At 43.8% G+C, this 27,945-nt stretch overlaps 1 protein-coding gene across 1 annotated transcript; it reads left to right on the top strand.

The window, feature by feature from the left end:
* Positions 1-26,631, top strand: si:ch1073-184j22.1 (erythroferrone). Its single transcript, XM_055867623.1, has 8 exons — positions 1-1,271; positions 1,551-1,667; positions 4,725-4,839; positions 19,822-19,949; positions 20,348-20,459; positions 22,736-22,817; positions 22,948-23,023; positions 23,336-26,631. Exons 1-8 carry the CDS (start codon positions 1,110-1,112, stop codon positions 23,432-23,434), a joined length of 891 nt encoding a protein of 296 aa, XP_055723598.1. The 5' UTR covers positions 1-1,109; the 3' UTR covers positions 23,435-26,631.
* Positions 26,632-27,945: the final 1,314 nt, after the last annotated feature.

Here is a 27,945-nt window from a genome sequence, read left to right as displayed (position 1 = left end):
GTGAAAGAGACCACAAACAAAGAACGGAGACAGGGAAAGAACACAGGGAGGAGGGAGCGAGATAAAGAGAGACAGAATGACGCGGGGCAGACAAGAGGAACGGGACTGCAGCTGGAAAGAGTGACAGCTCAAGATCAAGAGGCTGATTGAGGGAGAGTGAAGGAGGAGCCCACTAAGGAGGGGAGGGAGGAGGAGGAGGAGTCTTGAACAAGACTAAGATTTTTTTTAAATTGCTTTGTAAAGAGAAAGGTCTACAAACAGAACCCGTCCAAACACAGCCATTACACTGGAGCAGCGTGTTGAGCCCAAGGAATATGGATTGAAGTCAAGACAAGTTGGAAATCTATCTGGGAACAGGACACCCTAATTAAATCGACAACCAAAGGAACCACTGCTGTAGCGAAGAGAGGGAGAGAAAGACAGACAGTGAGAGGGAGCAAGAGAAGTGAGAGTACAGGGCAGTGAACGAGTAAGGGAAAAAGAGTGGCTAGACAGAGGAAGGCAAAAGAAGAGAATTAATACCACCCACTGTGCCAATACCACACACAGAGTAAAATTGTTACGCACATACACACATTCAAAGACAGAAATCCTGCCTGTGCCACACACACAGTATTTATGTCTCACACGTTGGCATTACCACACACACCGAATTTCTCAAACAGGTTTGCATGCAACATATGCAGTTTGTATTCGACACGCTGAAATCAAAGCGTTTATATCAACAGAAACGGAGAGAAACGAAGAAGATAAAGAGGCATGGAGAGACATTAGAGCGTCATGTGGGTTGGTATTACTACGCACAGAGTGACATAGACAGACAAAACGCAACACAGTGGCATCACGGGGCCTCCACGGGAGCAGGAACTCCTCGAAAACTAACCTGAGGAACTATACTGCCAACTTAACCCCGAACAATAATTACCACAGAACTGAAGGCCAGTGATTCTTCTACACTTCGACTACAATCCTACTACCATTAACCAGCAGCAAAGCAGAGCAACTGTATTGAGGATCTATCACCTCCGTAGGATGGGTGCCTAAGTCAGGCGAGCTGAAGAGCTGTGTCCCTGGAAGGAGCACCACCAGCCCTCCAGCCCCTCCCCACCATGCTGCCCCAGACGGTCCAGGGCAGGGGCACCTTAAGCAGGGTACGAGGGCTCCTGCTGCTGCCTCTCCTAATGGTGCTGCTGGTGACTTTATGTGCTGCACAGAGCGAGAAGAGTCAGGAGAACCAGGGAGAGAATAACACTGGCAGTACGGAGAGCCCGGTACGTCTCTATTTTCACACACACCGTTAGCAATACGTCTCTCACATGTACACACATAATCGCACATTAATAGTTAAACGTGTTTTCTCTCCAATTGGCAGTATGTGCCTGACTGATGAATGACTGTTATGATGGGTATAAGGTAGTGAGTCAGATATAATTGCTGTGGTAAATATTATGATATTGCTGTTCAGTGTGAGGACCAAGTGGTTACAGTCCGTATGGTTTAAGGGGATATTTTTCAACATTCATGGTAGTAGTAACTCATTGTAATTGCAGGAGACTGTCTCCTCAGATGTGGCCATCGTCAGTCCTCGTAACTCCTGGCTCGTCTTCAGACACAACTCCAACAAAGGAGAGAACAAGAAGACCAAGCCCCTAAAGAGGGCATCTAAGGTGAGCAGATATACAAATGGAAACCCACACAGATCTACACAGTAGGCTAATACAAGCCTAGCTAACACAGGTACAAGCTAGTTAACACAGGTACATTCACATTCTGGCTTATATAAGTACTGAACAAAAACAGAAACACAACATGCAAAGATTTTACTGAGTTACAGTTCATATAAGGAAATTGGTCAATTAAAAAAAATAAGGCCCTAATCTATGGATTTCACATGACTGGGCAGCGGCGTAGCTATGGGTGGGCCTGGGAGGGCATAGGCCCACCCACTGTGGAGCCAGGCCCAGCCAATCAGAAAGAGTTTTTCCCCACAAAAATACTTTATTACAGACAGAAAAACTCCTTCGTTTCATCAGCTGTCCGGGTGGCTGGTCTCAAACGATCCCACAGGTGAAGAGGCCGGATGTGGAGGTCCTGGGCTGGCGTGATTACACGGGGTCTGCGGTTGTGAGGACATACTGCCAAATTCTCTAAAATGACGTTGGAGGAGGCTTATGGTTAGAGAAATAAACATTAAATTCTCTGGCAACAGCTCTGGTGGACATTCCTGCCGTCAGCATGCCAATTGCATGCTCCCTCAAAACTTGAGACGTCTGTGGCAGTGTGTTGTGTGACAAAAGTGCACATTTTAGAGTGGCCATTTATTGTCCCCAGCACAAGGTGCACCTGAGGAATGATCATGCTGTTTAATCAGCTTCTTGATATGCCACACCTGTGGATGGATTATCGTGCCAAAGAAGAAATGCTCACAAACGGGGATGTAAACGTTTTTTGTGGGTATGGAACATTTCTGTGATCTTTTATTTCAGTTCCTGAAACATGGGCCCAACACTTTACATGTTGCGTTTCTATTTTTGTTCAGTATATATACAGTGCCTTCAGAAAGTATTCATACCCCTTGACTTATTCCACATTTTGCTGTGTTACAGCCTGAATTCAAAATGGATTACATCTTTTTTTTCCACCAATTTACACGCAATACCCCATAATGACAAAGTGAAAACACGTTTTTAGAAATGTTAGCAAATCCATTAAAAATGAAATACAGAAATATAAAATGTACATAAGTATTCACACCCCTGAGTCAATACATGTTAGAATCCCCTTTGGTAGTGATTACAGCTGACAGTCTTTCTGGGTAAGTCACTAAGAGCTTTGTACAACTGGATTGTACAATATTTGCCCATTATTATTTTTACAATACTTCAAGCTCTGTCAAGTTGGTTGTTGATCATTGCTAGACAGCCATTTTCAGCCATAGATTTTCAAGCCGATTTAAGTCAAAACTGTAACTATGCCACTCAAGAACATTTATAGTCGTCTTGGTAAGGAACTTTAGTGTATATTTGGCCTTGTGTTTTAGGTTGCTGTCCTGCTGAAAGGTGAATTTGTCTCCCAGTGTCTGTTGGAAAGCAGACTGAACCAGGTTTTCCTTTAGCATTTAGCCTGCTTTATTCTGTTTCTTTTTATCCTAAAAAACTCCCTAGTCCTTGCTGATGACCATGCTTTAAAATATGAAGAGTTGTACTCAGTGATGTGTTGTGTTGGATTTGCCCCAAAAATAAAGCTTTGTATTCAGGACATAAACTTAACTTCTTTGCTACATCTTCTGCAGTTTTACTTCCATGCCTTATTTCAAACTAGATGCATGTTCTGGAATATTTGTATTCTGTACAGGCTTCCTTCTTTTCACTCTGTCATTTAGGTTAGTATTTTGGATTAATTACAATGTTGTTGATCCATCCTCAGTTTTCTGGTATCGCCAAAAAACTGTTTTAAAGTCACCATCGGCCTCATGGTGAAATCCCTGAGCGGTTTCCCTCCTCTCTAGCAACTGAGTTAGGAAGGACATACATATCTTTGTAGTGACTGGATTTATTGACACACCATCCAAAGCGTAATTTATAACTTCACCATATTCAAAGGGATATTCAATGTCTGCCTTTTTTTTACCCATCCACCGATAAGTTCCGTTCTTTGCGAGGCAATGGAAAATTTCCCTCCTCTTTGTGGTTGAATCTGTGTTTGACATTTATTGCTCGACTGAGGGACCTTACAGATAATTGTATGTGGGGTACAGAGATGAGGTAATCATTCAAAATTCATGTTAAACACTATTATTGTACACATAGTAAGTCCATGCTACTTATTATGTGACTTGTTAAGCTTTTTTTTCTCCTGCACTTATTTAGGCTTGTCATTACAAAGGGGTTGAATAGTTATTGATTTGACATTTCCGCTTTTCATTTTTTATTAATTTGTAAGAATTTCGAGAAAAAAAATGGTGTGTAGGCCAGTGACACGAAATCTCAATTTAATCCATTTTAATTTCAGGCTGTAACACAACAAAATGTGGAAAAAGTCAAAGGTTTGAATACTTTCTGAAGGAACTGTAGGTTTAATCTACATAAGTTTTTTCCCACGGGGGACCAGTGCAAAAAAAAGTATGAATGTATGTACTTGTAAGTCGCTCTGGATAAGAGCGTCTGCTAAATGACTTAAATGTAAATGTAAAATGTAATAAGTTTAAATAAGTATACTGCTAAGCAGGTATGAAGGTAACATGAGCGAAAACAAGTGAAATGGGTTCAAAGAAGCTAATGTTAGGCTAACACGCCAAAAGTCATACCAGGTAATCAAGTTGTAAAGCTAAAGTGTTTCAAATATAAAGGTCATTTCTAATTGAGCCGACATATGCAGCGTTTACCGTGAATACAGTCTCCGCTAAAATGGGAACATTGCCTTAAAATTTGAATCACGCTGTAAAGCTGAACTTCAGCAATGTGGATTGAATAGAGGCCCTAGTGTCAACACAGTTGAATAAATACTGAGCAAATAAACAAAAGTGGCTAGGTATACCGCATTTAATCTGGATTTGATTATGGAAATTTATAGTCTTAGGATCCCTTGCTTCCTTTTTATCCTGATCCATCGAGAATAACTGTAACCAGTCAGTTTTAGGTGTAGATATTCCCGTTTGTCTGAACTCTTTGAGGACTGATCATCGAGGACTGGTTTCATAATTGTTTTTTTGTCTCTGTCTGTAGCATGGTCTACCGGGCCCCCCCGGACCACCAGGCCCTCAAGGGCCACCCGGCCCCCCCGCCCCCCTGTTACCTCAGCAGGAAGAGCTGATGCAGGAGTTCCAGCTACGACTAAGAGGTACGTAAGAACAGACCAATGGCAGACTCTGAAATTAAGGGCCAGACCTGGATGTCAACCAGTTATTGGTCTCCACTAGGCTGCGACATAGTGTCAAGTGTATCCTAAGGTTCAAATTTTGTTCAATCACGGCCTGGGGTGGTCTATCGTGTCGATTCTGGCCCACGCCCTTCTGGCACAGAGAACTCAATCCCATGATTGGCTTGATATATTTACACATTTCAAATATGGACAGTCCAGGGATATTTTACCCCCGATCTTGATAATAAATTACCATACCAGACACTTTTGGATAACATAAATAGGGAACAATGATAACAATAGGCCACACCAACATGAGTTTCCATTCATACAAAACGTTGAGTAAATTTCCACAGTAAGTTTGCTGTGGTAAACAATGAAATACTTTGTTTCTGTTGTATGGAATGCTTGTCAAATAGATACATCGCCATTAGTCTGTTCAAAAAGGTCTCAGTTGTTCCGATTACAATACCAACCAGAGGGCGAACATATCTTAAGACTTTGGTTACAAGCAGGACTACGGTAATACCGACATAATATTTTAGGAAGCGGTAATGAGGTCACCAATTATGGTGACAGTTGAGATCAGCTGTGCGGGGGAATTTAGAGCATATTGATGGTTTATTGAGACATCAGGTGGCGATAATCTAGTGCAATCGATGGTTGCAATAGGCCCCATATTTGATTATATTCCAATTGGCTACATTCTGTAGGCTACCCGTTAGCCTATTAATCGTCACTTAATTGTGACAATGGTGCTAGTACGAACTCGGACCCAGGCGCAGAGAAACACAGCAGGCAGAGGTAAGGGTACATCCAGAATATTTACTTAAGGTCTTCATAGCAAAACATCAAAGCAAGGGCACACGAGAACACTGAACAAAACATGAGACCTGAGCAACTGGCCCAGTCCACAGAGGAACCTAAATAGTCATCCAGCAGGTGATCCCAATAAGCCCAATCAGGGTCACCTGGATACTAGATGTAACCCAAGGGTTCTCTCCAGTGGCAACCTCAGGTAGTACAATTAAGGGAGAAAACCTGACCTGTGACAGGACCCCCCTACCCCCTCAAGGAATGGGTCCTGACGTTCCACCAAGGGTAGTTGAACGTCGACGGAAGTCCCGAATGAGTCCGGGGTCCAAAATGTCCTGGGCCGGAACCCAGGAAAGTTCCTCACGCTCGTAACTCTCCCAGTCCATGAGACACTGAGTCCCTCGCCGGAACTGACGACTGGAGAGGATGCGTCGCACCGTGTAGGTTGGCTGTCCCGCTATCATGCGAGGCGGAGGTGGAGGCCAAGTGGCCAGAACCAGAGGACTGAACACCACAGGCTTGAGTCTGGAGATGTGGGATGAACCCACATGGACCGGGGAAGACAAAGGCGATAGGCCATTGATTGATGCACTGTAGAACCTTGAATGGCTCCACGTACCGGGGAGCAAACTTCCTAGATTCCATGTGTAGAGGCAGATCCCTAGTAGACAACCAGACCATCTGGCCAGGACGCAGGAGGGGACTCGCGCGGCGATGATGGTTGGCCTGTTGTTGAACCTGAGCTGAGGACCTCAGGAGCACTGACCAAGCCCTCTTCCAGGTCCAGCGGCAATGAGAGGTGAGGCATTGAGCTTACTGAACCGTCACTTCAATCTCCTGATCTGGAAACGGGGGGCTGGTAACCGTACAACACCTGAAATGGTGACAGGCCAGTGGAGGAACACTGGAGAGTGTTGTGTGCATACTCCACCCAGGGAAGGTGCTGACGCCAAGTGATGGGGTTGGCAGACACACAGCATCGTAAGGTGGTCTCCAGATCCTAGCTCACCCGCTCAGTTTGACCATTGGACTGAGGGTGATAACCCGAGGACAGACTGGCTGATGACCCCAGAAAAGTACAAAATGCCCTCCAAAATCTGGAGGCAAACTGGGGGCCCCGGTCGGAGACTATGTCCAGAGGAAGTCTGTGAAGGCGGAAAACTAGCTGAGCAGTCTCACGGGCAGATGGGAGTTTAGGGAGCGGAATGAAATGTGCCGGCTTGGAAGAGCAGTCCACGACAACCAGAATGACCGTGTCCCTCTGAGGATGGAAGGCCCGTGATGAAATCCATAGAGAGATGGAACCATGGTTGAGAATGTGTTGGCAGCGGATGAAGAAGCCCCAGAGGCATGTCGGACAGGCAGCGACAAAGGTCCGAGTGTCTGCCTTCACCGAGGGCCACCAAACCTCCTCCTCAAACCTCTAGCGTTCGCTGCCCTTTCGGATGAGAGATGAGACGCGACGAGTGAGCCCACTGAAGAACCTTAGACCGTGCCCCAAGAGGAACAAAAAGCATGTTAGGTGGACAGCTGTCTGGAACTGCCTCCCTACCTTGCACCTCCCTAGTCTCTATACCCCAGGACCCCCCGCCACGGGGATGAGTGACCTGACGATGATGGGTTCAAACGGCCGATCCTCACTGGAGCTGGGGAACTAGCAAGAAAGGGGATCCGGCTTCACATTCTTAGACCCCGGATGGTAAGATAACGTGAATCTAAACAGAGTGAAGAAGAGAGCCCAACGAGCCTTTCGGCGGTTGAGGCATTTCGCCTCCTGGATGTAGGTCAGGTTCTTGTGGTCAGTCCAAACCGTAAAGGGATTTTCCGAGCCCTCCAAACAGTGCCGCCACTCCTCCAAAGCCAGTTTGACTGCAAGAATCTCCCGATTGCCGACATCATAGTTAGGTGGACAGCTGTCTGGCCCCATATTTGATTATATTCCAATTGGCTACATTCTGTAGGCTACCCGTTAGCCTAATAATCGTCACTTAATTGTGACAATGGTGCTAGTACGAACTCGGACCCAGGCGCAGAGAAACACAGCAGGCAGAGGTAAGGGTACATCCAGAATATTTACTTAAGGTCTTCATAGCAAAACATCAAAGCAAGGGCACACGAGAACACTGAACAAAACATGAGACCTGAGCAACTGGCCCAGTCCACAGAGGAACCTAAATAGTCATCCAGCAGGTGATCCCAATAAGCCCAATCAGGGTCACCTGGATACTATATGTAACCCAAGGGTTCTCTCCAGTGGCAACCTCAAGTAGTACACTCAAGGGAGAAAACCTGACTTGTGACAATAATGAAAGGTGTTATAACCGATAATGGGCTACTGTGTTACCCTGGCTGAGTTGATGAGCTGATTTGGGCAATCCAAATGTAGGCCTACTGTAGAACGGTAAACTTTCCTCCAGTGTAAATGCTCATCCACATTTTATAGTTAAATTGTACATAGCCTGTCATTATAGTTATGTTCTTTGGTGTGGATTTAAAGCCTGTATTGTGTGGATTTAATATTTCATCTCACAAACCTGTCAAGATATTTATTCATTTGAGCCTATCCAAAGATGATTTCGTTGATTTCGAGACACTTTTCTATTCATTTTTACTTCTTTTTACTTCTTGAAAAGATTTAAATAAATGCAATTAACTTGTGGGCTCAGCCTAGTCATGATGTCGCCCAGTACTGGGTGCAAACTCATGAGGCTCTGAGCCAGAGCTCGCTGCTTAGACCACTGTGTTACAGCAGCTCACAATACTCTACCAAGCATTAAGAATACTATGAATTCTGATAACACATAGGTGGGTCTTTATTAATTATTTAGTTTTAAGCCTTCCCCAAAACATAGTCCTAGTGCTCTATTCAATCCACATCACGGAAGTTCAGCTTTATCTTGTGATTTAAATTTAAAGGCAATGTTCCACTTTAGCGGAGACTGCATTCACGGTAAACGCTGCATATGTTGGCTCAATCGGAAATTACCTATAAATGTCAATTGCGGAATCTGTAACGCTTCAGCTTTACAGTGTCACGCCTCCTCCTGCTCCCCCTCCCTGTGCTCGAGGCTGCCAGGCTACCCGTCATCATACACACCTGTTATCATCATTAGCGTTGCTCATTGGACTCCCTCACTTTGCTGACTGCCCCTGCATATGTGGCTGCTCCTCTGTGATGTTCCCTGTAGTAGCATTGTTGGTCGTGTCGTGTTTATGTCCAAACGCTGTCCCTGTTCCGTTGCATGTCCATCTGTATTAAATGGTTCACTCCCTGTACTTGCTACTCATCTCCTGCATTTGGCCTTACAGAATGCTACTAACATTACAAGAAGCATCAGGAAGTCTTTTAGGGTTTTGTTGGTGATGTCGGACCTGGGGGCTGCCGCTGATGGAACCGGGGGTGCCGAAGCTGGCTCGAGAGGTTTCCTTGCCCTGATTGGCTTGGCAGGTTCCCATCCCACGTTATGTTTCAGCCGGCTCGTCGGGCTCCTGTGCCTCAGCCGGCCCATGAGTTTTCTTGTTTTGTTGGTGACGTCGGGCTTGGATTCTGCCGCCGATGGAACGGGGGGGCCTAAGCTGGCTCGTCGGGCTGTCACGCCCTAGCTAGCTCGAGAGGTTTCCTTGCCTCGGTTGGCTTGGCAGATTCCTATCCCACGTCAAGCTTCAGCCGGCCCATGGGGCTTCTACGCCGCAGCGGGATTGCCAGGCTACATGTCATCATTCACACCTGTTACCATCATTGGACTCGGCTGGACTCCCTCACTTTGCTGACTGCCCCTGCATATATGGCTGCTCCTCTGTGATGTTCCCTGTAGTGGCATTGTTTGCTACTACAGGTTCACTCCCTATACCTGTATTATTTGCTACTTAAATGGTTCACTCCCTGTACCTTCTTCTCATCTCCAAACTACCCCGGCCATTGAGTTAAGCCCAACTGCCAATCCGGGTCACAGAAACCACTGTAACGGGGGTCAGTGTGCTGCTAACAGCTTAGATTCTTCCACTGTCTGATTGCCCCAGACTGGGCTCAAACAGGTGATCCTCTGCTTCGCAACACACGTGACCACCCTCTTTGACAATGTTCCAACGGGGTTGAGCAACTCAAAAGGTGCCTCTTGGATGGCTCCATCGACGACGTGTCAAGCTAGCTGTCGCGTGAGCTTATTGTGCATTCTTAACTCTGTTGCACAAGTTCTATGACTCCATACTGGCATACAGCTCCACGCAATGCGTTCTCTTATCGTAAAGGGCGGCTTGGAAATAAGATTACATTTCTAAAGTAGGCAAACCCTTAATCAGCATTATGATGTCATCAGTTTTACTTTAGAAGTAGTATAATGTTACATAGTTAAAATTAAGTGAAGAGCATCTTAGCATTGCTAGGTTTTTACGACAATAGTTGCTAGATAATGGCGACATAGATATACTTTAGGCATATGGCTGATGCAGTGGAGGCTCCTCAGAGGAGGAAGGGGAGGACCAGCCTATTCGGTGAAAAAACTTTTTTTGTGAAACGTTCAAAAAGTTATCCTTTTTAGATAAAGCTCTACTAAATACTAAATATATTCACGTCAACAAATAACTGATTAAAACACACTGTTTTGCAATGAAGGTCTACAGTAGCCTCAACATCGCAGCTGAAAACTGTATGCTGAAAACATGTAATTTTTGACCAAAACATAACCAATATTCATTAAATATAAATACTGAACTTGTTTTTGCATGGATTAGCATGGATTAGCTTTTAACAGCTAGGACCGCTATTTCATGTCCCGGAATCCTGCTTAACAGACAGGTTGAAGCCTGCTTGACAGATTTGCTAAGCTGCTAGTCATCAAGCGAACGAAGTTAGTCCCATGAGTTTTGCAATGGAGCCCTCTTTGTCCACAGAAGTAAATGTACAGTTCCAATGCTGTAGGAGCTGTATCTACTACGCTTTGTTTCGGGACAAACTGGATCACTCAGAGTTCCAATGTGGCAATTGTTTGCTTGCCGAGAATTATAGGCTTGAGGTGGCTTCCTTGATCACACAGGTCGCCAGCCTACGTAAGAAACTGGAGCAAATGCAGAGTGGAATGTTTACCTTTTCTACACCGGTGGCTGGGTGGCGTTCACGCTTGTTGGATGCATCTCCGCCTTATCGTTTGTTGTTATCATACTGGCCGGTGTTGCCTGGAGTGCATTCACCAGGGGAGCCATCTCCTGCCTCTCCTCCCCCATCTGATAGCGGAGTCGATGGAGCACAGCAAGAGGAACATGGCAATCAACGATGGTCGCATGGCACAAGCTGTGGAAGCCGAAGACAGCGGCCTCTCGCAAAGCAGTCTACACTCCCAAGGAGAGGCCCAAGCGGATACTAACAACGAATAGTTCCGCCGTCCTGGAGCCTGATCTTTCTGCACCTGTGTCTGCGCCTGTGTCTCCGCAGTGCCTATTTCTACGATTTCGAAGTCGATCTTGGCAACCTGCTCTGCATCGACCGGGGCTTCTCCATCTGTCGGAGGCCTGCACCAGGTGCCAGGAGCAATGGGCTCGGGTTATCCTGCCTCTCGCCCGTCCATAAAGGGTTCTCCAAATCCTGTGAAGCGTGGGAGCCGTCGGATTTTCTTGTCCTTCTCACCAGCCACGATTTTGGGCAGCTCTCGGTGCAAAAGCAATGTCCTGTCCAGGAGCGCGAGTAATTTACACTACTAAACTGCTCCCGAATGTACTACGTCAGGACATGGAAATTGATTCTGTCATAGTCCATGTGGGTTTTAATGACATTATGAAGTGCAGCTCTGAACAGTTGAAACTGGATGTACAAAAGCTGATTGACTCTCTGCTAGACACTAATAAAAGACCCATCACATCTTGCCCTGTGCCCTCTCTGAATTGTGACATTGAATGCTTTAGCGGGATTCTTTCTCTTCACAACTGGCTACCCTAGACCCATCATATCTTGCCCTGTGCCCTCTCTGAATTGTGACATTGAACGCTTTAGCGGGATTCTTTCTCTTCAGAACTGGCTACGTGATTATTGCAGCTCAATGAGTGTAACTTTTGTTGACAATTTCGATACCTTTTGGGGAAAAAACATGTTTTAAAAGGAAGATGGGATCCATCCAAATAATTTGGGTTCCTGGATCCTTTCACAGCATTATAAGGCTACATTGAGACGATGACTTATCAATGACCCATGCCCAGCTCAGTAAATCTCTACAATTGTGACGCAGTTGTCATAATGCTTCAGCAAATGTACATTACACCAGGGGCGTTGGTAGACACAATGTAAGTAACATAATGTATGTACCTCTTACTGCCCTGAATTCCTCTGCTGATCCTACAGCTATTGTATGCAGTAATCATGTGCCTATGGAACAGATTTATACTGTTAGCACTGTGGCGGTTTGCCCTAGTAGGAAGTCCACTATGTGCAGCTCACCCTGCACTAACATACATAACATGAGCGTTTCTACTTCTACTAAGCTTCCCAGTAAAGCAATGGAAACAAGTAAGCATTCCAAAGGTAAAGTGCTAAAAATAGCCCACTTTAACATATGTAGCTTAAGAAACAAGGTTCATGCAATCAATAATTTGCTAGTAACAGATGACATTCACATTCTGACTAACCTGGTTCAGGTTATCAGTCAACCTACCAGGGTAGTTACAAACAGCACAGGAATGAAATGATCAACATGTATTGATCACATCTTTACTAACGCTGCAGGAATTAGCTTGAAAGCAGTATCCAGATCCATCAGATGTAGTGATCACAATATAGTAGCCATATCTAGGAAAGCCAAAGTTCCAAAGGCTGGGCCTATTATAGTGTATAAGAGATCATAGAATAATATTTGTAGTGATTGATATGTTGTTGATGTAAAGAATATTTGTTGGTCTCTGGCGTGTAATGAGAAGCAAACAGACGCTGCAATTGACACATTTATGAAATTACTTATTCCAGTTACTAATAAGCATGCACCCATTAAGAAAATGATTGTAAAAGCTGTTAAATCCCCGTGGATTGATGAGGAATTGAACAATTGTATGGTTGAGAGGGATGAGGCAAAAGGAATGGCAAATAAGTCTGGCTGCACAACCGATTGGCAAACATATTTCAAACTGAGAAATAATGTGACTAAACTGTATAAAAAGAAGAAACTACACTATGAAACAAAGATACATTACATAAAGAATAATATTTAAAATACCTTAAATAAAATGTTTGGAAAAAAGGCAAACTCATCGCCATCATTAATTGAATCAAGATGGCTCATTCACTGATATTCACTACTTTAGTTGTTAGCAAGATTAGCACATTTAGGCATGACATGCCAGCAACAAACACTGACACTATATATCCAAGTATATCTGACCGAATAATGAAAAATTATTGTTGTCTATCAACAATGACAAGCCACCGGGGTCTGACAACTTGGATGAAAAATTACTGCGGATAATAGTGGACGATATTGCTACTCCTATTTGCCACATCTTCAATTTAAGCCTACTAGAAAGTGTGTGCCCCCAGGCCTGGAGGAAAGCAAAAGTCATTCCGCTTCCTAAGAATAGTAAAGCCCCCTTTACTGGCTCAAATAGCCAACCAATCAGCCTGTTATCAACCCTTGGTAAACTTTTGGAAAAAATTGTGTTTGACCAGATACAATGCTATTTTACAGTAAACAAATTGACAACAGACTTTCAGCACGCTTTTAGGGAAGGATATTCAACAAGCACAGCACTTACACAAATGACTGGCTGAGAGAAATTTATGATTTTGGGGGCTGTTTTGTTCGACTTTAGTGCGGCTTTTGACATTATCGATAATAGTCTGTTGCTGGAAAAACATATGTTTATGGCTTTACACCCCCTGCTATATTTTGGATTAAGAATTACCTGTCTAACAGAACACAAAGGGTGTTCTTAAATGCAACCCTCTCCAACATAATCTAGGTAGAATCAGGAATTTCCCAGGGGAGCTGTCTAGGCCCCTCACTTTTTTTCAATCTTTACTAACGACATGTCATGTCATTAGTGTGTCTATGTATGCGGATGACTCAACACTGTACATGTCAGCTACTACAGCGACTGAAACAAAGTGCTCAAACAAACACTTGAACTGCAGTTAGTTTCAGAGTCGGTGGAAAGGAATTAATTAGTCCTAAATATTTCTAAAACTAAAAGCATTGTATTTGGGACAAATCACTAAACCCTAAACCTCAACTGAATCTTGTAATAAATAATGGGGAAATTGAGCAAGTTGAGGTGACAAAACTGCTTGGAGAAATCCTGAAACTGTCATGGTCAAAACATTTGATGCAGTAGTAGCTAAAATGGGGAGAAGTCTGGAGGTTCGAGTTTTGAAGGTTCGAGTGTGATAGCTAAGAAGATAGAGAAAAAACCTGTCTCCAGATTACATCTTCAAACTAGGGGCAACCATGGCATCCGACAGGAGACGTGTCCATCCATGAATGATGTATTCGGGTAAGATAGTCTACCTAGTTACATTTTCAGATATCACGGGTTTCTAATTTTAACAGAAAGACCCATTTTCTTGGCTAGCTATATCCTAATTTTAGCTAGCTAACATTCAACCTGGTGGTTAGCTAAATGCAGGGTATTTTATTTATTTAACCTTTATTTAACTAGGCAAGTCAGTTAAGAACAAATTCTTATTTTCAATGACGGCCTAGGAACAGTTTTCAGGGGCAGAACGACAGATTTGTACCTTGTCAGCTCGGGGATTCAAACTTGCAACCTCTCGGTTACTAGCCCAACACTCTAACCACTAGGCTACCCTGCCGCCAGTAACATCATAGTAACGTCATAAGTTGTGATTTTTATTTTTTTATTTTTTATTTTACCGTTATTTTACCAGGTAAGTTGACTGAGAACACGTTCTCATTTGCAGCAACGACCTGGGGAATAGTTACAGGGGAGAGGAGGGGGATGAATGAGCCAATTGTAAACTGGGGATTATTAGGTGACCATGATGGTTTGAGGGCCAGATTGGGAATTTAGCCAGGACACCGGGGTTAACACCCCTACTCTTACTATGGTTCATTGTTTACCATTGCTAATGTTAGCTGGCTGGCTCGCTAGCTAACGTTACATGTATGTATTATCCTTATCTCAGAGCCATTTTCTTAGCTATCTATTGCCTAATGTTAGCTAGCTAACATTGAACCTGGTTGGTTAGCTACCTGCAGATTCATGCAGGGTAGTCACGTTATGAGTTGGGATTATGGTTCATTGTTTACCTAGCTAGCTAACATTAGCTGGCTGGCTGGCTAGCTAAAGTTACGTGTATGGCCTTATTATTCGTATCTCAGAGCCATTTGCTTGGCTAGCTATAGCCTAATGTTAGCTAGCTAACATTGAACCTGGTTAGTTAGCTACCTGCAGATTCAAGCTGGGTAGTAACTTCATGAGATGTGATTATGGTTCATTGTTTACCTAGCTAGCTAGCTACATGTCTTAACAAAAGACTCCACTACGCAAGAAACAATTTGGGGTGCGTTCATAAATTCAGTCTGGCCATCTACTCCAATTTCAGAGCACTCTCGTCTGAGTGTGCTAGAGCGCAGAATAACTGATGCATTTACGAACTCTCAACACCCGTTGAATATGACTGGTGTCAGTAAACGTAGGCAGAAAAGCGTAATTAAATTGTTGCCAGCAGCACAGTTACAGTCACCAACGCTCTGGATAACATGAAAACAGACTAACCAGCTCTGCTAGGGCGATTCAAATGGTCAGAGTGGGGTGTTCTCTCATTATGTGTCTGGAAGTAGCTAGCAAGTTAGCCCATGTTAGTCAGTTATCTTGGGTGCTTGACTGCCGTTGTGAGGTCAGAACGTTTGTTCGGATCAACCCTACTCATCGGCCAGAGTGTCCGGTTTGAGCTCTGAACCCCCCGAGAACGAGACGTTTTGAATTTCCGAACGGACAAGCTGACAGCACAGTTGCAGTCACCAACGCTCTGGAAAACATAACAGCCTAACCAGCTCTGCTAGGGCGAGTAATGTTCAGTGAGCTGTTCGGTCATTTGTGTCTGGAAATAGCTAGCAAGTTAGCTTCGTTGCTTGACTTCTGTTGTTAGTACAGAGAGCTCGGATCAACCCTTAAAGAGATGGGTGGGGCTAAAGCTGAAGAGTGTGTGAACGATGCTGAATGGGTGTAGACAAAGGAGGGCTCTCCAGTAGTAGTACCAACACATTCAAAGGCCATTCTCTCAAAAGTGAGTTTACAAGTTTATCAACTTTCAAAGCAAAATTGCTTTCCCATTGTTCCTCAACTGTAGTGCATGATATGCAATTTTGTAGCTCTGAGTCTCTACATTTTATCCAATGTAAAATACACAATTTCAAATGTTTCTACATAAGACCGATTTGAGCGGGCAGGTCACATTTATGAGAGGTATTGACGTGTTGAATGCACCAAGCTGTCTGTCTAAACTACTGGCACACAGGTCAGACACCCATGCATTCCCCACCAGACATGCCAAGAGGTCCAAGTCCAAAACAGACTATGGGAGGCGCACAGTACTACATAGAGCCATGACTACACATCAAGTAACTGATGCAGCAGTAGAATCAGATTTAAAAAACTAATAAACATACACCTTATGGGACAGTGGGGACTGTGAAGCAACACAACCATAGGCACAGACACATGCATACACACACACACAATAACATAAGCACTGTACACACACGTGCACATGGATTTGGTATTGTAGATATGTGGTAGTGGTGGAGTAGTGGCCTGAGGGCACAGTGTGTTGTGAATGTATTGTAATGTTTTTAAAGTTTGTATAACTGCCTTAATTTTTCTGCTAATGGAGATCCAGGATAAATACAAACAGCATCATTTAGAGTAGCACCATGGTGTAGCCGGAGGACATTTTGCGACTAAGGCGTATTTTTCTCGTATTTTATACAGGAGTAACAAAGGCCTAGTTCACACATTTTGTAGCTTCATTTTTTTTAGAGACTAGGTTGTAGCAACATCATGATGGGTATAGGGCAAATTAAAATATTTGAACTGTGTGAATGGAATATGAATGACAGTCATCCAATATTTTTTTATAGAATAAGGCCATGCTAATAAAAAAAAAGATAGTCCTCCCTAATCATAAATGGCACCATCTTCCACTGATCTGAGGACATCATAATGATGACAAGGAGGTGCCTATTAATTATTTGTATTTTATAGCAATGGCATCTTATTTTTAATAAGCAACTATGAAATCATCACTAGCCGTTTAAAACTAGTGGACACCACAGTTGGGAGTCAGTGGCCGCTGAGAACGTTCATAACAATGGAGTGACTCGACCATGAAATCCATAAAAAGGTATCAATTTGATATTGAAGAAAAACCACACCCGACTCTAAAGCAGAACCCACAGTGCATGTTGTTTGAATCAAAGATCGCAATTGTTTCTTTTTTGCAACAGGATTATTGAATTATGACTTATATCTTGATTATCGAATGCAGCCAGAGCTTGAAAACTGTCATCTGATATGGGAAAAAAATAGCCCTAACCCTAAGATACTACAATTGCTGCAAACAATATACAGAATACATACTCGACGGTGCATGCAGTATATTCACACTACAAACACAGCATAACTCATTACATGCTGCATAACAATGCACAGCCACGACATTTTCTGTATTGGTTACAGTTGGTCTTTCTAAACAATGTGGGTGAATGTAGGCTATAAAATGCTTGGGAGGCTGTTTGTCTGATTGTGGGCTGGTCTGATCTCTTAATAGAGGTAATTTTCCAGGAACGTGGATGTGACTTGGCTGGGCCGTAAAATTCCTCAGATTCCTCCAGACTCGCTAGTGTGTCTTTGTTACTTTGTGTGTGTGCTCGTGCGTGAGTACGTGTGTATGAGGTATTTGTGCATGTGCGTATGTTTCCAGTTGGCATTTGTGTGTTTGTAATAACTGTCCGTGTGTGGAATGAGAGTTGGCAGGCTGCCATGTGAGTAGACACGGGTCTGTTTGTGCTCTCCGGGAACTGCAGGCTGTTCTCACAGCCCTCTAAAACATAAAGACTTCTATTCACACAGCCGAGAAGGGTGGCGCCGTACACACACTCTCGCAGACACTAGCACACAAACTAAAACATACTCTTTAAGACTTAAACTCACACACACACTGCTGATATTCAAACAAATGTATATTCACACTACCACACACCCCCACAGACCTTCTGGAGGTCGCCCCCCCCCCCCCCCAGGTAGCATATGAACAAGCCTTAAATATTTACAATTACAGGAAATGTGCTTTAAAACGGCAACATTTTCTCTCAGCCTCATTGCAAAATGTGTAGAATATCAGGAAATTTGCTTTACAAATGCAAAATCTTCTCTCAGCCTAATGGCAAAATGTATAGAATAGCAAGAGCTTATGCTGAGCGATTAACCGAAATGTCAGTCATTTTTCAGTTTTTAAACAACTAATTGACAGACATTGATGGTTCAATTATTTTCATCAAATCAAATTTTATTTGTCACATACACATGGTTAGCAGATGTTAATGCGAGTGTAGCGAAATGCTTGTGCTTCTAGTTCCGACAATGCAGTAATAACCAACAAGTAATCTAACCTAACAATTCCACAACTACTACCTTATACACACAAGTGTAAAGGGATAAAGAATATGTACATAAAGATACATGAATGAGTGATGGTACGGAACGGCATAGGCAAGATGCCGTCCATTTCATTCAGTTTTTTTCTGTGAGCTCAATGCACACATTTCACTGCAGTTTCTCTAGAGACAAATCAGATCATGCCTGAACAGTTGGGAGTTGTAGTATCCAACAGGCCTATGTTCTACATAGTTTAGTGCACAACATGTGATAATTAATTACAATAGCCATAATCCATTGCGCAGCTACTTGTCCGGTCGGTTTCTTTTATGCCTGCTACGTAAGGGACAGAAGAATGCGTAATCAAGAGGGGATGCATAGAAAGCAGTTTCTTTCAAATCTCTACCTGAAAATACATCATCTAAGTGATTGATAGTTGGTATTCAGCAGTCATAAAAGTATGCCTTATTTACTTTGAAGAACTAGTAAAATAGTGATTTTGTCAGACAGCATAGGCAGCAGCTCTATAGAGATGAGATGATGACTTGGAATCAAATAATAAAGTCATCAAATAAAACAAATCTAATATACACAAGAATTTAAATATTTTATTCAAGTAAAGTGATATGAATAACTTATGGTTAATAAGTGATAAGCAGTCATGGGCAGTCACTACCATCATGGGACTTGTATTAATTGTTTTATTTTGTGTTACAGCATTTAACCCACAATGCATAATGCATTTAATGTCAAAATATATATATATTTTAATCGAAAGATTAGCTATATAAAAATGTGTAGAATTGCAGGGAACTTGCTTTAAAACAGCAACATTTTCTCTCAGCCTGATGGCAAATGGGTAGAATAGCATGAAACTGCACATTCTTCTCTTTGCCCCATGTTTTAGGCTAAAGGGGGGTGGGACTCTTGTGAGGGGGCCTCATGAAACTGCAGTATGCCACTGATTTGCACACATCCACACAGATCAATCTGAAATATATTTATATTAGGCATGTACACGGCACTCTCCGATTCTTCATTCAAAAAGTAATGTAAGACAGCACCTCTCACACACCACAACTCAAACATATATTCTTTAAGAATATAAACAACACAGAAACAATTCCGTCTTTCACTTCAGAACCTTTTTGATTTTTCTGACGCTCACTCCCTCAATCCACATTAATCTCACTCATCTCCCCTCCTCTTCCCATTACAGAAAACTCATACAGTACCAACATAATCTAAATTGATCCAAGCCTGGGCTTTTCAAATACTTTGACAATGCATCCTTTCCTTCTTTCCTTCCTTGAAGGTGTTCACCTATTCAGTCATTGATCTGCCTTGACTGGGTAGGTGAAATCCATGAATAGTCTCTGTGTGCGTCTCAAATAGCACCCTATTCCCTATTTAGTGCACACTACTTTTGAACAAAGCTCTGTGGGTCCTGATCAAAAGTAGTGCACTAATGAATTGAGGGGAATCTGTCTCTGTCTCTCTTAAAAAGAAAGAAATAGGTCAACTGATCACAGGAACTCTCTCCCTCTATCTCAGAGATGGCTGGTGGACCCTGTCTGCTCTGTGAGCGACCTCCCCGTGTGGCCACCGCCTTCCACTGCCGCCTGCACCACCCCCTCACCGTTCCACGCCGCAGTCTGCTAGAGCTGCAGCCATTCAGCAGTGTGAGTGAATCGCTCATACACACACACACACACACACACACACACACACACACACACACACACACACACACACACACACACACACACACACAAACACATATCCACACACCCTCAAACACGCATAAAAATGCCAACGGAGGCACACACTCACAAACACACATGCATATGGTTACAGACACAACTCACTGGAGCCCCAGGCCTTCAACCGTATGAGTAGACACACGCCACAATAAACACATGCAAAGTAATATTACATCATCAGATATTAGAACACCTTCTATCCCTCCAAAAGCATGGGGAAAAATGGCCAAATACGACTAGGCTTAAATGGTTTATATTTTTAGTACAGGCAGTATCACTTGACCACTGACCTTTGTCTCCCGGTTTCACCCCTCCAGGTCTCGGACACTGCGCAGAGCCTCCAGAGGGGCCAGGGCTTCAACTCTAGCAGTGGCCGCTACACGGCTCCCGTCTCCGGATTCTACCAACTCACCGCCAGCCTTCTCATAGGTGAGACTTCCACACCAGCCCATACCAATGTGTTCAATTATGGGGGTGAGGGGGTTTGCAGTACATTGGGGCTGAATTGATTCACATACCACAAAAAGAGGGAGGGAGAGGAAGAGGTTCAAGAGGGAGGAGGACAAATAGATAGAAAACAGAGATATAACAAGGGGAAGAAAAGTGGTTAGACAAGGAAATTAGGTGGATAGGAGCTGGGGAGTGGCTAGGGAGTGAGAGAGGGGGATGGATAGACAGAGAGGAGACTATCAAGGAAAGAAGAGAAACGATGGGAAACCATACAAAAGAATGGTTTGTACAAACAAACGCATCTCCACAACAGATCAAATACAAATCAACATTACAATAACTCCATAGCAATGTACAGTATATATTTTTCTCTAAGTAGCTCTTCCCTCGTAACCTAGAAATATATCTGACCTTATTTTTTGCCTGCAAGAGGCCAAGTGGAGAAGTGAAGATGGCAGCCAGGCAAAAAACGGTTTGAATGTTTTGGGTGTGTCATTGGCTTACACCAATCAGAAGTGGCCTAGGCACTGCCCTGGCCAATCAGTGTCAGATGTTGAGAAGATAAGGCCTGGCCAGTTCTGAGGAACAGGGGTGGGGTCTTTCCTCAGAAAGTCCACCCAAAGGGAAACCACCCCACACCACCACTGCAATGTGTATGCCTCTGTCAGTGGCCATTTTAGCATGTAAATCTTTGTGGGGCAAAAAAAAAGAAAGAAGTGGGATGCATGCCAGCAAAACAACTGCACATAAAAACATAGCTGATATGGCAGACTTGCTTAAACAAATGTGGTTTCTAGTGACAATTGAGATGTACAAACTATGGCATAAGGGGGCGACAAGCAGATAACGAGGCAATCCGTAACTCAGATGAAGACATTATAATGAGCAATCGACGACAGACGTAGTTAATAGAACTATTTGTTCAGCACTTTTGAAATGTACAGCGACAGCATTCAGAACATGGGCCGTTCTTACGGTGTACTCCCTGTACACGTCGGAACCGTAGGATAAATAAATGGGCCATATAAACAGAAGTTTTGTCATCAAACTGTCATCAAAGTCTGGCGTTGAATAGCAGGCTAACGTTAGTGGTTTCTTTGCAACGCTTGCAGTTAGCCACAGATTCCTTCCAAACGACTCATTGTTGATTTTGCGATTTTCCAACTTATTGTGTAATCTTTATGTACAATGGCTGACGAGGACCGATACGTTTTATCTATAATTTCTCTTCATTATTTCTCTTCAAAAGACAAAGATTTTCCAGTCGATTGTTGACTTGATGACAGCTGATGACTGGGCTAACCGGGCTATCTGCATTGTGTCCCACCACCCGCCAACCCCTTTTTACACTACTGCTACTCTCTGTTCATCATATATGTATATGTCACTTTAACCATACCTACATGTAAATACTACCTCAATAAGCCTGACTAACCGGTGTCTGTATATAGCCTTGCTACTGTTATTTTTCAAATGTCTTTTTACTGTTGTTTTATTTCTTTACTTACCTACACACACACACATACCTTTTTTTTCGCACTATTGGTTAGAGCCTGTGAGTAAGCATTTCACTGTTAGGTCTGCACCTGTTGAATTCGGCGCACGTGACAAATAAACTTTGATTTGATTTGATGACTGCCAGCTAAGATTTTGAAAGTATGATGTTGACATGATCAGTCCAATCAAAGCTACTGTAGATATAACGTGATTTGATATCATTCTATCTGTGGCCAATGACCTTGAGCCTTCTTGGGTGGGCACTTCTAATATAACTCTATGGCAGAACCCAAGGGGATAAAATATATGACAGAAAACTGAGCCAATCAAGCGCAACGCTCTGTATTTTCTGCTCGCTCGCCCCACCCCCACAGAAAGCACTGGGCTAGACTGACACACCTGCATTTACCCTGACACACCTGCCTTACTCAAGAAAGCAAAAAAAGAGACTGTGTGTATGCGGCTTTATTAACTCAATGACATTTTGTTTTGTTCACATTGTTTGCAAACTGATATGTGACACGTATTAATGCCAAAATAACAAGCAAAACAGGCAAGCCCCACCTGCCCTGAATAATGGGTTGCCACTGGCCTCTGTGCATGTGATGTAAATGGTGTGTGTGTGTGTGTGTGTGTGTGTGTGTGTGTGTGTGTGTGTGTGTGTGTGTGTGTGTGTGTGTGTGTGTGTGTGTGTGTGTGTGTGTGTGTGTGTGTGTGTGTGTGTGTGTGTGTGTGTGTGTGTGTTTGTGTGTGCTCAGAGCCCAATGAGAGGTCACAAGCCAGGATGAAGGATAGTGTGAAGGCTTCCATCTGCATTGAGTCCCTATGCCAGAGCAATGTGTGAGTACTAGTACACACACACAAACACACACACACACGCTGTGTGCACGCACACACTAACAGAGATGTATTCAATCATTGCCAATTGTTCCTGCCTGTTTTTCCTGAGCTACGCCTCTGAATGTTCCAGGTCTCTGGATTCGGTGACAGGGGTGGGTAGTTCAGGAGTCTTCAGCATCTTACTGACAGGAACCCTTTACATACAGGTAATATACTCTCTCACACACACACATACACACACAGGGTATTATTACGCGTTCACGCAAACACAGTATTGAGTTAAGCGTGTATATGGCCACCCATTCACAACAATCTGATATCTGCACACACTCCTATCAACACTCTCATCTCCAGATAAAGACATATACTTTGACAATTATGTGCAATTACCTTGTTTGCCAGGAATGATACTGGCAGTCAGAGTGATAGATGAGCATAAGCACTGCTCTTGGTGAAAGGATTGAGAGTAGAGTGCGGAGTGACTGATGGTCTTTAACCCTTTATGTTCTGGCTTGCAGGCGGGGGAGTACGTGTCCATTTTCGTCGACAACGGAACAGGCTCAGCACTCACAGTCCTCCAGGATACTTTGTTTTCCGGGATACTCCTGGGAGTGTGAACACAGTAAAACAAATGATACACACACATACGTAAGCAGATACACACACACACACCCATAGACTGAAAGGAACAAATATATTAAACCATGTACAGTACCAGTCAGAAGTTTGGACACACCTAATCATTCAAGGGTTTTTCCTTATTTTTACTATTTTCTACATTGCAGAATAATAGTGAAGACATAAAAACTGTGAAATAGCACACATGGAATCATGTAGTAACCAAAAAAGTGTAAAACAAATGAAAATGTATTTTATATTTGATATTCTTCAAAGTAGCCACCCTTTGCCTTGATGACAGCTTTACACACTCTTGGCATTCTCTAAACCAGCTTCATGAGATAGTCACCTGGAATGCATTTCAATTAACAGGTGTGCCTTGTTAAAAGTTAATTTGTGGGATTTATTTCCTTCTTAATGCATTTGAGCCAATCATTTGAGCCAATCAATCTGGATGGAAAATTACTGAGGATAATAGCAGACGATATTGCCACTCCTATTTGCCACATCTTCAATTTAATCCTACTAGAGAGCGTATGCCCTCAGGCCTGTAGGGAAGCTAAAGTCATTCCGCTACCCAAGAATAGTAAAGCCCCCTTTACTGGCTTAAATGGCCGACCAATCAGCCTGTTACCAAGCCTTAATAAACTAATGGGAAAAATTGTGTTTGACCAGATACAATGCCATTTCCCAGTAAACAAATTGACAACAGAATTTCAGCATGCTTATAGGGAACGACACTCAACAAGCACAGCACTTACACACAGGACTGATGATTGGCTGAGAGAAATTGATGATAAAATGATTGTGGGGGCTGTCCTGTTAGACATGCAGCTTTTGACATTATCAATCATAATCTGCTGCTGGAAAAACGTATGTGTTATGGCTTTACACTCCCTGCTATAATGTAGATAAAGGGTTACTTGTCTAACAGAACACAGAGGGTGTTCTTTAATGGAACCCTATCAAATATAATCCAGTCAGAATCAGGAATTCCCCAGGGTAGCTGTTTAGGCCCCTTGCTCTTTTTGATTTTTACTAACGACATGCCACTGACTTTGAGGAAAGCCAGAGTGCCTATGTATGCGTATGACTCAACACTATACATGTCAGCTACTACAGCAACTGAAATGACTGCAACACTCAACAAAGAGCTGCAGTTAGTTTCAGAGTGGGTGGTAAGGAATAAGTTAGCCCTAAATATTTCTAAAATTAAAAGCATTGTATTTAGAACAAAACACTCACTAAACCCTGAACAACTAAATTTTGTAATCATGTGGAAATGAAGCAAGTTGGGATGACTAAACTGCTTGGAGTAACCCGAGATTGTAACTGTTATTGTCAAAACATATTGATGCAGTAGTAGCTAAGATGGGGAGAAGTCTGTCTAAAATAAAGTGATGCTCTGCCTTCTTAACAACACTATCAACAAGGCAGGTCTTACAGGCCCTAGTTTTGTCGCACCTTGACTACTGTTTAGTCGTGTGGTCAGGTGCCACAAAAAAGGGCTTAGGAAAATTGCAATTGGCTCAGAACAGGGCAGCACGGCTGGCCCTTGGATGTACACAGAAAGCTAATATTAATAATATGCATGTCAATCTCTCCTGGCTGAAAGTGGAGGAGAGATTGACTTCATCACTACTTTTATTTATGAGAGGTGTTGACATGTTGAATGCACCGAGCTGTCTGTCTAAACTACTGGCACACAGCTCGGACACCCATGCATACCCCACAAGACATGTCATCAGAGGTCTCTTCACAATCACCAAGTCCAGAATAGACTATGGGAGGCACACAGTACTACACAGAGCCATGACTACACGGAACTCTATTCCACATCAAGTAACTGACGCAAGCAGTAAAATTAGATTTAAAAAACAGATTAAAAAACACATTGTGGAACAGCGGGGACTGTGAACCAACACAAACATTGACACACACAAACACACACAATACACACACACGATAACATACGCACAATACATACACATGAATTTAGTACTGTAGATATGTGGTAGTGGTGGAGTAGGGGCCTGAGGGCACACATTGTGTTGTGAAATCTGTGTATGTATTGTATGTTTTTAAAATTGTATAAACAGCCTTAATTTTGCTGGACCCAAAGAAGAGTTGCTGCTGCTTTGACAGCAGCTAATGGGGATCTATAATAAATACAAATACAAATATTATGGCAAGAACAGCTCAAATAGTCAAAGAGAAATGACAGTCCATCATTACTTTAAGACATGAAGGTCAGTAAATGCAGAACATTTTAAGAACTTTGAACGTTTCTTCAAGTGCAGTCGCAAAAAGCATCAAGCGCTATGATGAAACTGGCTCTCATGAGGACCTCCACAGGAAAGGAAGACCCAGAGTTACCTTTGCTGCAGAGGACAAGTTCCTTATAGTTACCAGCCTCAGAAATTTTTGCCCAAATAAATGCCCCACAGATTTCAAGTAACAGACACATTTCAACATCAGCTGTTCAGGGGAGACTGTGTGAATCAAGCATTCCTGGTCGAATTGCTGCAAAGAAACCACTACTAAAGGACAACAACAATAAGAAGAAGAGTCTTGCTTGGGCCAATAAACACGAGCAATGGACATTAGACCGGTGGAGATCTGTCCTTTGGTCTATTGAGTCCAAATTTGAGATTTTTGGTTCCAACCGCCGTGTCTTTGTGAGACGCAGAGTAGGTGAACGAATGATCTCTGCATGTGTGGTTTCTATCGTGAAGCATGGAGGAGGTGTAATGGTGTGGGGTGCTTTTCTTGTGACACTGTCTGTGATTTATTTATAATTTAAGACACATTTAACCAGCATGGCTACCACAGCATTCTGCAGCTATACGCCAACCCATCTGGTTTGGGCTCAGTGGGACTATCATTTGTTTTTCAACAGGACAATAACCCAACACGCCTCCAGGCTGTGGATGGGCTATTTGACCAAGAAGGAGAGTGATGGAGTGCGGCATCAGATGACCTGGCCTCTACAATCACCCGACCTCAACCCAATTGAGATGGTTTGGGATGAGTTGGACTGCAGAGTGAAGGAAAAGCAGCCAACAAGTGCTTAGCATATGTGGGAACTCCTTCAAGACTGTTGGAAAAACATTCCTCATGGAGTTGATTGAGAGAATGCCAAGAGTGTGCAAAGTTGTCATCAAGGCAAAGGGTGGCTGCTTTGAAGAATCTCCAATATAAAATATATTTTTGTCACGATCGTGTAGGGGATTGACGGACCAAAATGCAGCAGTTGGAAAATAAGCCATCTTCTTTATTAACACCACGAAGATGAACACGACACAAAACTCTAGACAAACTAACAAAACAACAAAACGACCGTGAAGCTACAAACGCTGTGCACATACATACAGGCTACAAACGTTTTACATAGACAACACTAGAAACATGTACTCCACACAAACCCATATACTATACAACAACCCCTTTACCATAAACAACACCCAAAACCAACAAAACAAAAACATTCCCCATGTCACACCCTGACCTAACTAAAATAATAAAGAAAACAAAGAATACTAAGGCCAGGGCGTGACATAACCCCCCCCTTGAGGCGCGAACTCCGGGCGCACCATACACAGTCTAGGGGAGGGTCTGGGTGGGCTTCCTTCCACGGTGGCGGCTCCGGCTCTGGTCGCGGTCCCCACGTCACCACAGTACCTAACCACCTCCTAGGCTTCCTCCAAACGACCCCCCTCCACCTTAACCCCATTGCATTCAGGGGCAGTTCCGGACTAAGGGGCAGTACCAGGGTAAGAGGCAGTACCAGGGTCAGGGGCAGTACTAGGGTCAGGGACAGTACCAGGGTCAGGGGCAGTACCAGGGTAAGGGGCAGCACCAGGGTAAGGGGCAGCACCAGGATAAGGGGCAGCTCCGGACTGAAGAATGGCAGCTCCGGACTGAGGGACTGCAGCTCCGGACTGAGGGACTGCAGCTCCGGACTGAGGGATGGCCCATGGCTGGCTGACGGATCTGGCTGCTCATGGCTAGCTGACGGATCTGGCTGCTCATGGCTAGCTGACGGATCTGGCTGCTCATGGCTAGCTGACGGATCTGGCTGCTCATGGCTAGCTGACGGATCTGGCTGCTCATGGCTAGCTGACGGATCTGGCTGCTCATGGCTGGCTGACGGATCTGGCTGCTCATGGCTGGCTGACGGATCTGGCTGCTCATGGCTAGCTGACGGATCTGGCTGCTCATGGCTAGCTGACGGATCTGGCTGCTCATGGCTGGCTGACTGATCTGGCTGCTCCTGTCTGGTTGGCGGCTCTGGCAGATCCTGTCTGGTTGGCGGCTCTGGCAGATCCTGTCTGGTTGGCGGCTCTGGCAGATCCTGTCTGACGGACGGCTCTAGCGGCTCCTGTCTGGCTGGCGGCTCTAGCGGCTCCTGTCTGGCGGACGGCTCAGTGGGCTCATGGCAGACGGGCGGCTTTGCAGGCTCATGGCAGACGGGCGGCTTTGCAGGCTCATTGCAGACGGATGGCTCAGA

Source organism: Salvelinus fontinalis, chromosome 17, assembly GCF_029448725.1.
Source record: "Salvelinus fontinalis isolate EN_2023a chromosome 17, ASM2944872v1, whole genome shotgun sequence".
NCBI lineage: Eukaryota > Metazoa > Chordata > Actinopteri > Salmoniformes > Salmonidae > Salvelinus > Salvelinus fontinalis.
The sequence above is the reverse complement of the archived record's forward strand: the minus strand, read 5'-3'. Positions and strand labels throughout refer to the sequence as shown.